The sequence below is a fragment of the Rhipicephalus microplus genome, unplaced genomic scaffold, assembly GCF_043290135.1.
Source record: "Rhipicephalus microplus isolate Deutch F79 unplaced genomic scaffold, USDA_Rmic scaffold_13, whole genome shotgun sequence".
NCBI classification, from domain to species: Eukaryota; Metazoa; Arthropoda; class Arachnida; order Ixodida; family Ixodidae; genus Rhipicephalus; species Rhipicephalus microplus.
The window spans coordinates 30,914,059-30,927,208 of NW_027464586.1; the positions used below are offsets into that span (position 1 = coordinate 30,914,059).

The window sequence follows — 13,150 nt, forward strand, 5'->3', positions numbered from 1 at the left end:
CAATTTACTGTTAGACTGTGAGAAGTATTTTAACAGGAGATCAACCAATCGTCACTGCAAGGGCTGCTTCTATAAGAGAGATTTTGCCTAAAAATCACGAAAATCAAATTGATGTGCTTTGCCAGCAACGACTTTGCGCCAGCATGATACCCATTCCGAAGAACATTTAGGCCATTGAAATTGAAGGCAGTGAGAATGTGAGGCATCAATGTGCTTTGTGCACATATGCACGGACATAGATCCAAAATTTGAATCGCTCCTGTCCAGCATCTGTAGGGCCTACTCTCCTTTGTAGCGCTGCTCCTTGTTACTCTGTAAACCAAACACGCCTTTTGGTTGCTCTCTTGTGAACATAACCACCCGCTGTTGCGCACAGTGTGTTTGGCGTAGTTGTCCCACACTCACATTTGAACTGTGTCAAAAGGAACTCAGCCAATGCAGAGACGGAACCACAGCCATTAGTTTATTTTATTTATTTATTTGTAGATACTGCAATCCCACATGAGGGATTATAGCAGGGTGGGAAGTACAATCATAAATATTCCTAGGTGAACAAGAACAAAAATACGGAAGCAAAGTACAGTTCTCGGAATTACAAAAAAAGGGAAAAACTGATATACAAAATTCACGAATACATGATCAACCATGGCGACAAAATACAATTCAAAATGTACAGGATAATAAATATTCCAGAAACAGAGTCACATACGCAAGGATTGGAAAAAACACGGGTGATAATTCTACACAATTTCAAATATATACACATATATACATACATATACATACACACATATGCACACATATATATTATGCAGTTAAACACAAGGCAAACTTTTCAAGTGATGGCTGTAAAACAACGTCATTAGTTAGGTTGTTCCATTCCCCGACTGTTCTCGGGAAAAATGAATACGTGAAGCAGTTATTGCGTGTTTGAAAGGGCGTAATGGAGAGGTTACGGCGATGCCTTGTCGGATACCCAGAGGAGAAAGACAATAATTTGCTAGTGTCTATCTTATAGTGCTTCTTAATTAGTTGATATAAAAATTTGAGACGAGAAATTCGGTTTCTTTCAGTTATTGGTGGAAAATTAGCTCTCGCTAGCAGTGCACTAACAGATGTGCGACCATAACTGTTGTATATAAAACGGGCTGCCTTTCTTTGTATTTTTTCAATCTTCTTTTTATTAGTCAACGTAAAAGGATCCCATATAACGACTGCATAATCTAGAATGGGTAGAACTGTTGATTTGTACGCCAGCAAGCGCACAGTGGGAGTGGAGTGCTTGAGAACTCTCCTAAGAAATGAAAGTCTTGTGTTAGCACAAGCTGCAATATAATCGATATGTTTATTCCACGTCAAGTTGTTTGTAATGTAAACCCCTAGATACTTGTAATACTGCACCTCAGCAAGGTATATATTGTTACAGCAATATTGGAACAAGAGGGGCTCTTTTTTGTGTGAAATGCGCATAAATACGGTTTTTTTCAAAGTTTATGGGCATCTGCCAACTGTCGCACCAAGATTTAACTTTTTGAAATGCGGCATTTAACTTTATTTGGTCATTAGAATTTTTTACCTCGGAGTAAATAACGCAGTCGTCTGCATAGAGTTTTATGTTAACGGGTATGTCATTCACAATGTCATTGATATATAAAAGAAAAAGAAGCGGTCCAAGTACCGAACCCTGGGGGACGCCAGATTCCACAGAAACCCTCTCAGAGCATTTATCTTTAAATACAACATATTGCTGACGGCTATGAAGGTAAGATAAAATCCATTTAGTTAACTGCTTGTTTTTGAGTATGTTGTCTAGTTTGAAAATTAATTTTTTGTGAGAAACCTTATCAAACGCCTTTGAAAAATCCATAAAAATTGCGTCAGTCTGTTCACCATTATTAATTGTCAATGCAAAATCGTAAACGGTCTGAACTAATTGGGTACAAGTAGAGTAGCCTCTTCTGAATCCATGTTGAGACTCGGATAGGGCATTATGAGCAGTTAGAAATTCCGAAATATGATTATGAACTATATGCTCGAGCAACTTACAAACTGTTGACAATAGTGATATTGGCCTATAATTACTAATTTCATCTTTCTTACCCTTTTTATGAAGTGGTTTCACTTTGGCTGTCCTGCAATCGATTGGCAGCTGTCCTTCTTTCAACGATTTTGTAAAAAGAATGCAAAGATATTTGGCAACCCCTTCAGCGTACCTTTTGAGAAAGGCATTGGGTATTTCGTCAGCACCACCAGATTTTTTTACATCAAGTTTCAAGAGCATGTTGAAAATTCCCTTTTCACTTACGGTAATGTCAGGCATCGGCGGTAATGGTGACACAAAATTAGGCAGTTTGCCATCATCATTAGTAAAGCAGGACTGAAACTGCCTATTGAATGCATTTGCAATTTTTGTGGCATCAGTAATTTGGACACCATTAATGGTAAAAGCATCCACATCAGTATAAGATGGGGAAATTGCTTGCCAAAACTTCTGCGGCAAACTAGTAATGAAACTAGGTAATGAAACTGAAAAATATTTGTCTTTGTCAGCTGCAACTTGTGTTTTAACTTTGTGAGACAAATCTGAAATTTTGGATTCCAGGTTTACGCAGTCGCCTACAGATCGACGTTTTTTCTTTAACCTCTTTAATTTTCTCTGCAAATGTATAGCAGAACGACTTATCCAGGCATTCACACGTTTGTTTTTCTTGCGTATCAATGGCACAAATTGTTCAATACATTCATGTACAAGTTTCGTAAAAGAAGCCCAAAGAATGTGAACATTTGCATCACTGCGAGAGAAATTATCTAGATGAAACGAAAGCACGTCTATTATAGCTTCGTCATCGGCTCTGGAAAAGTTTCGAAAATACGAAGCTTCGTTAGCTTTGTCGACTTTAACATTGCTGAGGCTAAGGAAGACGGCCTGATGGTCGGAAATTCCTGGCATGATTTGAGATGTGGCGTTCTCGAAAATGCTACCGCTTACGAAGAAAAGATCTAGTAGAGTCTTACTGCTATCCTGAATTCTTGTGAAGCCTTCAACAACTTGAGTAAGGTCAAAGGCAAAAGCAATATCAAGCATTGCCTCTCCTACCTTGTCATTACGAATTTTGGGGGACATTGTTAGCCAGTCAACATCAGGCAAATTGAAATCACCAGATAGGATTTATGTCGCATCGTGCAAGCATTTTGGCATGCAAACAATGGCCTCTGTGGCACCGTGTTGTTGCAACTTTTGGCAGCATATGAAGCTGCGTGACCTCAAAGTTTCGTGACCACAAGCAGTATTGAATGATTCTGCTGGTACTGAAAAGGTTAAGATGAATACCAATGTCCCGTTGGGCCATATATCAGTCCTCGGTATAGTCAGTGTGCCTAGTACGCGCCCGATAATTCATGCAGCTAAAAGGCTCTATTAGCCTACCCCTTCCCCTCAATATTCAAGGCATATTCTCCCCTCCCCATTCCTCACTACAGCCCTGCCTGCGATATAATACATCAATAGGTACTAAATGTGCACAAAGAAGTTGATCTAACTTGCCATGCTTGACTCAAAGCAAGAAAAAATCCTGTATACGCCACTCATCATCTACCATTTCACATAACATTGAATCGCAGAATGTATGATACCTATCGATTGTTTATTTTTACATCGAATGCCAGACTCCCCTTCTATGTGACTGCAAGCGGGCACCTGGGTACACCGCTCAACTCCATAGTGATCATGATAACTACGCAGTTCGCGATGCTCAAATCAGCCAATGGCCGTGCACTTCAGCTTTATGGTGATGCCACCTAAACCACTCGTTCTCAAAACTGTCGACTACAGATGGCAACATTTTTGACCAAGCTCAAAAAATGTTGCAGGGCCCCTTTAAGACTTCAAAGGCACCTGGGAGGTATTGCCACAACGCAAATACCACTACAAACCTGTTCTGCCAAACTATCAATAAGAATACCAGAGAGCTGAGCTGTTGCTATGATTCACATTAAAAGACATGCTCAAACAGAAGAAAGAAGTTAAGACTCTACAGATGTTATTTGTTGTGTTTTCTTTCGCAGTCTATGTATGCATGCCCTGTATTTAGCGTGCATATGCTAAACTGAACAGCGAATATTGTAAATCATTTTGTGAGAGTGGTAACAGCAACATTACCTACAGCTTTCATACGAAAATAATTATGTAGTGTGTAAATACACAAGGCTTTCGTGGTGTTTAACAGTGCTGCTTGTACTCAATGCTGCAGGTATACCTAGGAGGAAAGAACGTCGGAAAAAGCAGTTCGTCTGAAAGCTGCCCATATTTGAAAGCTTACACTTCAATGCACATACAGTGGTGTGCTGCAGTGACACAGGAACAGAAGCCACCTGATGCAAGCTGCCGCATGTGTTGTAAATGTTTCTGTGTAAATAAGGTGCTTTGTGCATCACGTGTTTTCATATCAACACACAAAAACTATGAAACCACAAGCGACGTGCCAAAGACAGATTGTTGTGGTTTCTAGCCATAGAAGCAGCCAACGCTGATGTGCTTCAGAGCATAATGTGCCAAATGTGCTGCCACTCTTCAGTGACCAAGGTCTCACCAGTGCGGAAGGCCACCATTTGACTGCGACACTCGCCCCATCTAGTCCTGCTTATTGGATTTGTGCCACCTGTGTGTCCACACACAGCTGTAATCCATTAATTGACTTGTTTTTTGTTTGCATCCTCATTTAAACAATTCATTCATACTAGGATTTCAAAAAAAATCGCAGTTCACAAATGAAGCTGCGAACTGGTTTGTTGACACTGTCAAAAAACTTACGAAGGCAATAAAGTTGTCATTTCTCTGACTCGAAGCTGAATCACATTTCTCTTGCATGACATTCGTGATGAGTGCAATTGAATTCAAGGAGGATGTGATGCATGTGAACAAGATGGAAAGAGTGTCATGCAAATTCAGTAGTTTGTGTAAAAAAGAAGCTTCATTGAAACATAATTCAAGTCGGTCTTGCCTGAAGTGATTCTGAGAGAGGGAAAAGAAGAGAAAAGTGAGCTCCGTAACTGTCTGTATCACGGTGTGACAGCTCAACAGTAGTTCACAGGGAATGGGGGTGAGGAGGGATTAAAAGGATAGGAATAAAGGTATAGAGAAAGATTGATGCACTAAGCCAGCGAGCGAGGACATATCGAGGGGATTCTCCTCGATATGTCCTCGATAGAAAAGATGGAAACACGGTCACAGGAGTCCGAGGACGGGGCACCACTTGCGAGAGCTCTTGTCGGCATCAAGAGATGGCAGGGCAAGTCCAGTAGGTCAGAGCTACGCTGTTGTCGGAGATCGGCGCCAGGAAATGGCGTAGGGCCAGCCCAGTCGGCCAGAGCCATGCTGACGTCGGAGATCGGGAGAACACAACCGGTCGGCACGGAATCCAGCGAGTCGGTCTTGTCTAGCAGAAAGTGCACTGTGGTGGAGCAGAGGTTATGGTCCTCCGCTGCTGATCCAAAGGTCGAGGACTTGATCCTGGCCTTTGACGGTCACACATTGACTCAGTCGAAATGCCAGAGCACCATTTATTATGCAATGTAAGTGCACTTTAAAGGCCAATTCCGGCTATTTTTTTTACCATGTCAGGGTAGTGGTGCTTTTATGTTCCTTATACACTCTCGTCATACGCCCGATAGCTGAAATGCTCAGCGAATTGGAAAAAATATTTAATTAGCGAAAAACCCGAATAACAAAACTGAAACCCAATCGAGTGCACTTCTACGTATGACGTAGTAGTATTTACCCGAACCTGCCTGATTGCACATAATGCCTTGTCCAGGTCGTCGAAATTTGTGCCTCTGGCAATCGACTCAAACGCTTATGCTGTTATGGTGAATGTATCGTGAATTGTGTGTGGCCCACAAGGCAACACCAGTTGCCATGGCACGCCCACCAATAACGAAAAGCACATCACTCACTCAACCAACGAAGCGCCAGCCAAACCCACAAAATCCATTGCAGACAAGCAGACGCAGCAGTGGCACATCAGTTCCGTCACTTCCGCTTTGCAAAAATCATCACACCCACAATGTTGCCATTGATTTTGGCAAGCGAGGCGAGCGTTCGGAGGTAAGCTGTAAAATTCATTTGAAAAAAATCTGCAAAGCTCTTGAGTCTGCAATTTGGCATGAATGGTGCAAACGAACGTACCCAATGAATTTCACTGAGACCTCGAAAAATTGCTGGAGATGGCCTTTAAAAATACCAGAAGCGTGAAAAGCTGAGCCTGTTGGATTATGTTTAGATTCAAGAAAAACCAGTGAAAACTAAGGGCAAGAATGCAGAAGAAGGCAACCACTTTATTGAGGCATATATATGAATTCGAAGACGTTACCCATGCATGCGCACAACCTATAACTCAAGGATCTGCCCGATGCCCTTATAGACATACTTTCTCTGTGATATTCACTTATGCGCACGTGGCTATTCTTCAAGCACTTTGCATTCAGTCTTTCCCAGAATGCGGACACAAAGGCTCGCGACCATTCACAAGCAACGCTAGGTTGCTGCCTGTGACCCATTGCACACAGTAGGCACGCTCTTTTAAACACTGCCCCATGTGGCAGATATAAACATCTCTGCAGATTGCCGGGATTGAACAACCCCTATGCTGCACTCAGTGAAAACGGTTTGGTGACTAGTTTCGCAAGTTGAATTACGCTCACTGCATGAGATACGGGTACAAAGACCCGAAAGCCTGTGAGGGGCTGAGAGCACTTAGTTTTCACCAAACTTTTGGAAGACTCGTATGAGCCCGTAAGATGTCTTGCAAAAGTACGGCTTCACCACAATGTTCCTTGTCTCATCAAGTTGTCAGGCATGTAGTTTCCTCATTTTTTAGGCCAATGTTTCTCCAGCAAGAGAGGCGAGAGAAACCCAGATGCTTTCAGCCAATCCACCTGCTTATCAAGGCTTTGCTCCTTGAGATGCTGACAACTTTTACTGGAGGCATTCATGAAGAGCAGCGCTTCATTTCACTAAGTTTAAGTGCACAGATTCAGGAGGTAGAAGCGGATTTTTAGACCTGGGGGCATACTCCAAGATTCGTGCCTGTCATTTAAAAATGATATCTAAATCGAGAAACCTAGCAGTTTTGTTAACTTGGACTTCTTTAGTAAGTGCCATATTCTTTGAGCAGGCACGAAAATAGGGTTGTGTGAATATTTGAGTTTTTAATTTGATTTGAATAACACCTCATCTGATAATTTGGTTATTTGACTTTTGAATAGTAGCTAGCATTCAAAGTTTCAAATATTTTGACAGGAAGAATATCTGAAACGTGACAAAATGCAAATGGTCCAACTTGGTTAGGATGTGGTAGCAAAACCCTGCTAAAGCTAGCGCCAGTTTTTTTCAATGCCTTTTTTTTGGTCACTGAACTCTGTCCATAGTTTCATACAGGGACAATAGCCGCTTGGGTTTCCGCGGCAAACGAGGAGGCATCTGTCACGTGTGCTTATTTTGGCTGACTACTGTAGTAACTCGAGACAATGAGGTATCTAGCTCTAAACCACAATAATTCAACTACCACTCACACTTCTCCTGGCATACAATGTGGCTGTTGCAAATGCGTGTGAAAAACTTACTTTCACGTCCTTTTTTTTAAAGATCTCGATGCTACGATAGATTCAATGCAGCGATACTTCACGCATATTGTAACGCACTCAGGAAAGGTTTAGAGGGGGAGTTTAATGAGAGCAGCGGCACGAAAGACTGCGGTGATAGCAGAACCAGTGTCGTTCTCCTCTTCTTTTGCAGTTTCTCTTGGTCTCCACTTGCAGGTACACTTCTTTGTAACATTCCTTATTTCTCTGAAGAAGCCTTCTGAGCGAGTCATGCATGCATCCTTCGTGTGAATAGTGCCTCCTTTATTTCATTCAATGCTAGTAGAAACGTGTGCTCTTCAATGGGAGCCATCGATCTGCCTTAGTTCGGAGTGGTCGTGATGCGACACCACTGAAGGGGTAGGGCTGCTACCGTGCCTTGTGATGGAGGGAAAAGACCTTTCAAGTTGTAGTCGTTGCGCTGCTCAGTGGCGAAGGTCGATGCGTTGGCGAAGTCAGCGGAAAGGAAAGCGACGAGGTGGTCACAGTTGTCAGTTTTGCAATCTGTCGTGGGTAGGGCAGGGGCATTCTAGAAAGGCAGTCCGCATCAGCATGTTGGCGGCCACTTTGTGTAAAATAGTGAACCCATATCCTTGTAGACGAAGGGCCCATTGAGCGAAGCGTCCGCACAGGTCACAAAGGTTGACCAGCCAGCACAGGGAATGGTGGTTTGTGACTACGGTAAGTGGGGGACTGTAAACGTAGGAGTGAAACCGTCGCACGGCAAATATTACTGCGAGGCATTCCTAGTCGGTTAGAGTGTTTTGCATTTTGGCTTGCTTAGAGAAAGGCCTGCGTACACTACGACATGTTCTTTGTTGCCAGAGCATTGAATGAGAACAGCACCGATGCCGACACCACTTCCATCTGTGTGAATCTCTGTAGGAGGAGAAGGGTCGAAGTGCCGAATCGCTGGCTGCATCACACCTAGGGGTCCATTGAAAGGGAGTGCTCTTGCATAGAAAATTCTTCAGCAGGCAGGGGTTATACGCAAAGCCAGATATGAACCACCAAATATATTAACATAGCCCTACGAAGCTGTTTCACAGATTCAGGTGGTTCAAATGATGCAACGGCTGCCGTCTCCTGTGGGTCTGGTCATATGCCATCTTTATCCACGAGATGTCCTAACACTGAAGTTTGGCGCTCTGCAAAATGGTGCTTCTTTACAGTTGAGTACAATATCTAAACGAGTGTTGTGCTTCACAAATGTGGATCTTAAGATCACAACAATGCCAAGGTAGCACATATAAATATGCCACTTCAAACCTCGCAGTTTAGTGTCCATGAATCTTTAGAGTGTTGCAGGCGCATTAAACAATCGGAATGGCATCTTGTTAAATTCGTAAAGACCGTCTGGGGTAACATATGCCGTTTTTTTTTGTCAGCTAATTTTATTGTAATTTGCCAATATTGTACACTCCCTTTAAGACGAACTCGAACTTACCACGATCATTTGTTCCTCTTATCAGAAGTGCCCCTGAAAAATCAAATGCTAACACGCCAAGTACGCCTAATATGTTGCTTGAAAACACTGAATGAAGTATACTGAAATTGGAATGAAAAGAACAAGAAAAAAATTTATTTGGCTCATCTTGATAGAAAGTGTTTACTGAGAGTCTACTGTAGTAGAGCATATGATCACTTGTTTGAGGACACACATGCACGCATCCCTAGAGCAACCACACATGATAGTGCTAAACTGTGCCATGCTTTTGCGAGCAATCAATAAGCATGCCCTTCACGTGAACAGCTATTGCAACATGCATCAAAATGAAGGAATAGTCGCACTTAAACTGAGCAGTGATTTAAAACAATATAAGTCAAAGAGCTTGAAGGATGCTTAAGGTTCGCCTTTTAGAGAGGAACGTTCCTCTCTGTAGCACCTTTGAGTCTAGGACTCACAAACATACACAATGCCCTGAAACCTCTACATGACTACTAAAGCCGTGGCTGAGAGCGCAGGATGCACAACCAGGTGATGGGTGGCAGCCATGAATCACACCCAAGTCAGTAGTGTCTGTGCCCAGATTGGATTCAATTGCAGCTCGAAGCTTCGAGCAATATTAGCAAAATATTTGATTCAACTCGCACTCACACTTCAATATTCAAATTTGCTTCGCACCTAGAATTTCACTATTTGTACAGCTCTAATATTATTAGCCACTATAACCATATAAAAACAGTTCTTCCAGTTAAGATGTGAAAACACGTAAATGTTGTTAGACACACACAACAAAAAAACCCATGACAAACACAAAGATACTGATCCTGTGTACTTGCATGCATAAGGTACCACGAACACATTTACCATATATCAACGTATAAACCTTGCGGCCTACAAACACCCTCAACTCAGTCATCATGGTATATCACCTTATTTGGAAACAATTATCAAAATAACATACAGTCCCATTTACTTAAACAACTTTGTATTTAGACTTGTGGTCACCGTCAGTCATGAAATTTGAAGATAACAGCACCATCAAATTTATGTGCAAGAACTGTCTGAACTCTTTTTGAACAGTACCTTCGAGAAATGTTCCTTGTGAAGGAAAGAAATATCCTGCATCCAAGGGAAATTCCATAGTCCTGATTATCTGTGTTTGCATAAACTGGTTTCATTTATATGCAGATAAGAACATCCTGAAAAAGTTGTTTTATCAGTTACTTTTTCATGATATTTTGAATGCTTAATGTGCCTTTGTAAATTATATCGGTGATGGCTGAAACGCACGACTCATCAGAGCTAGCCTAGGCGCAGTGCACTGTACTTACTCAGAACCCACAGTAATAACAAAAAAGCAGTAGTTCTCACGTATTTCATCAGTATACATGAAAAATCGCCAAAATAGAATGCACCGTTTCAACCCGGCTTTGTTACCATGCCTTTAGCAAGGAAAAGGAATGCAGAAAACAAGTGTGCTACAAAGGACAACCCATGAATGTCAGTCACAACAGGATAACTAAAATGGAACTACAGCCATCAAAACATACACTGAAATGAGAAGAAAGCCAGGCACACCCTATCTGCCAAATCGTAGAAATAATCGGGGCAGTTTTGCTGAACCACTACTACACGCTTCAGCACCGGCATACTTTGGCAGCGTATACATTCAGCATGAGCGTACGCGCACATAAATGGTCTGAGCACAGCAGCAGCGGCCAGGCGAAAAGGGCAGAGGAACAATCACCTGCTGGTTGCGGCGAGTGCTGCCTTTATTTGTAGCAATTCAGGGTCTCGTCTGTGAATGACACTGACTTCTTCTCTAGAAAGAGAATGCGGGCAGAAGGAAGAAAAACATCGGGTGAGCCCGGACCCCAGACCGCTCTATGGGACACTAAAGGGATCTATGTTCATGAGCGTCACATGTGTGTAATCCATTCCTTCAAAAGTTTCTTATCGGTAGTTCAAAATCATCTTATTAACCCTTTCGGCCCTGGCGGTGTCAATTGACACCACCGCACAAATTTTCCCCTAGTATCTCGGAAACGTAACCAATACTGCTCATTCTTGGGGGCATAGTTCTTCAATGATCCCCACTACAATTGACACCAATATTGCGGCAGGTTTGTGGGGGTAGCAGCCACAAAGAAGAAGAAGCGTGACCGAGGTCTTCCGTGAAGCCGAGGCGCGTAAGTTGAGGTGGGTAAGCGCCATTTTCGGGACGACGTACCGAAAGTGTTTCAGTGAGTATTAGGCTGAAAAGTAAGACGTTGGTTTTCATTTTGTGTGCACCATTGATTGGCGGAAAAAAATAAGTCACTTTTTACAATTTCCGATCACAGAGCCCTAATTATCTAATTTGATGACACGTTAATTAATCCGAAAATACTTCTACCAGTGGCTCAATTTTTTGTTTGTGGTCTTCTGAGGTCCTAACTACTAGAAAAACGCGCACAAAAAGTGTATATGACCAAAATAAAAAATCCAGGGCTGAAAGGGTTAAAGAATTCCTTTGTTCAAGAATGCTAATTAGAGTAGAGAATGAAGTCTGAGCCATTTTTTCATCTAATATCTTGGAAGTTGTACCTTTCATGCAAATTGAAGTATGTTATACCGTAGTTGCACATTTTCGTTGCTCTCATGCTGATGAGCATTTACAGGCTTCTTTGCTAGCCTTAACTCGGAAGAGACAAGGTCAAAGGTCATCATATTTCATGAAGCTTGCATGATTGCAATAGGAAAAAACAGTGCAAATTTTTAACACAATACAAAGAGCAGGATTGACAATAGCACAATGTGTTCTTGTCTGTTCATATGTCCTGTCAAACTTTTGAACTGTTTTTCCCTTGAGTAAACAGGAACCAACTAGCTCAACATTTAACCCTACAAATTTCTCGGTGGTTTATTCCATTGTGTTGCCAACTCTGTGTTCTGTTTTATCTTTTTTTCCTGCAATGTTTACATGGGTGCAGAATACAAGCCTAAAACCAAGTATTCCAGAGGCAATCGTTCCGTTTAAGCAGTATATTTCCATTTAACAGATTTCCGTTTACTGAGAGTCTACTGTATTTTCCAAGCCAATGATTTAACAGATTTTCGTTTACTGAGAGTCTACTGTATTTTCCAAGCCAATGATGATGGAGCTCTTATTTCTCATAGGGAGTATTCGCTTGTGATAGCCATCAGTAAAATGAGTTATTGTTACGTCAGAGCATGCAATAGCTTTAATAATTTCTAGATTGGTAATCGGCGCTCAATGCACCATTTTGTTTCTGTTAATTTCCGTGGTTTTATAGCCCAAAGGTGAAGTTTAATTATTCGCACCAACTTGGTCAAAAACAAATGTTATTTTTACGCCTCTATGGCAGTGTGCCCTAATAAACTGTGTAGGGCTTAATGCTGTGTCTGATGTCACCTGTTGGGCACACAGACTGAGGGCAAAGGCCAATGACGGCCACGTGAAATGTGGCTTTTTCAATACTTATCTTATTATCCCACGATAGCCAACTTGGTCGCTGCGAATAAGGTTGCTGCCCGTAGTGTCACATGTAGTTGATGAGCAGATTTTGTCAAGTTAAGAGGGCCTTGTGCTGTCGCTTTTATCATTGCTTACACTTGCTCCGGTGCCGGACAAAACAGTGCTAGCTGGTTTGCTAGCGAGGACATAGTGGGTGCGGCGACCATAGTATGTTGCTCTTCTACGAGGTGGCCAACAAAGCTCGTGAGAAAATAAAACACCTCATTCTTATAAGGAGCCTTTGTGGGAAACATGTCATGCATATATTAACACTTTAGGCTTTTGCACTGATCGGGGGTGCGATCTCTGAGGTTACGTGCACTTTGACTAATCAGCATGATGGTCGAGAAGCACAGATCGGGCCAGCATTTTGTAGTGGTGCCTTATTCTACTTCATCCTGATCATCGGGCTTTTGTGGCTGGCTGACGTCATTTATAGTGTGGGATGACTGTCCCTTTGACCCTCCATCAATGTTACATGCACGAAAGAGTATTGGCATCAGGATAGAAATAGGAACCGGCCTGGGTGGGTCGGTGAATGTACTGCA

At 42.2% G+C, this 13,150-nt stretch overlaps 2 protein-coding genes across 13 annotated transcripts in view; one reads left to right on the forward strand and one right to left on the reverse strand.

Moving 5' to 3' along the window:
- The window catches only part of shf (WNT inhibitory factor 1), a 331,946-nt gene extending 327,108 nt beyond the window's left edge, over positions 1–4,838 (forward strand). For all 9 annotated transcript variants that reach the window (XM_075882693.1, XM_075882694.1, XM_075882697.1 and 6 more), the window contains one exon: positions 4,251–4,838. Coding sequence is in view for 7 of the 9 variants with exons in the window: in XM_075882691.1 (XP_075738806.1) it covers positions 4,251–4,294 (44 nt within the window). In the remaining 2 variants the exon portion in view is untranslated. The remainder of the gene's footprint in view (positions 1–4,250) is intronic.
- Coq7 (ubiquinone biosynthesis protein COQ7, mitochondrial) overlaps positions 1–13,150 on the reverse strand; it is a 98,000-nt gene that overhangs the window by 73,973 nt on the left and 10,877 nt on the right. For 2 of the 4 annotated variants that reach the window (XM_075882710.1, XM_037414917.2), the window contains exon 2: positions 10,833–10,907. The exons of the other annotated variants lie outside the window; for them this stretch is intronic. The gene's annotated coding sequence lies outside the window, so the exon portion shown is untranslated. The remainder of the gene's footprint in view (positions 1–10,832; positions 10,908–13,150) is intronic. 4 annotated transcript variants of the gene reach the window in all.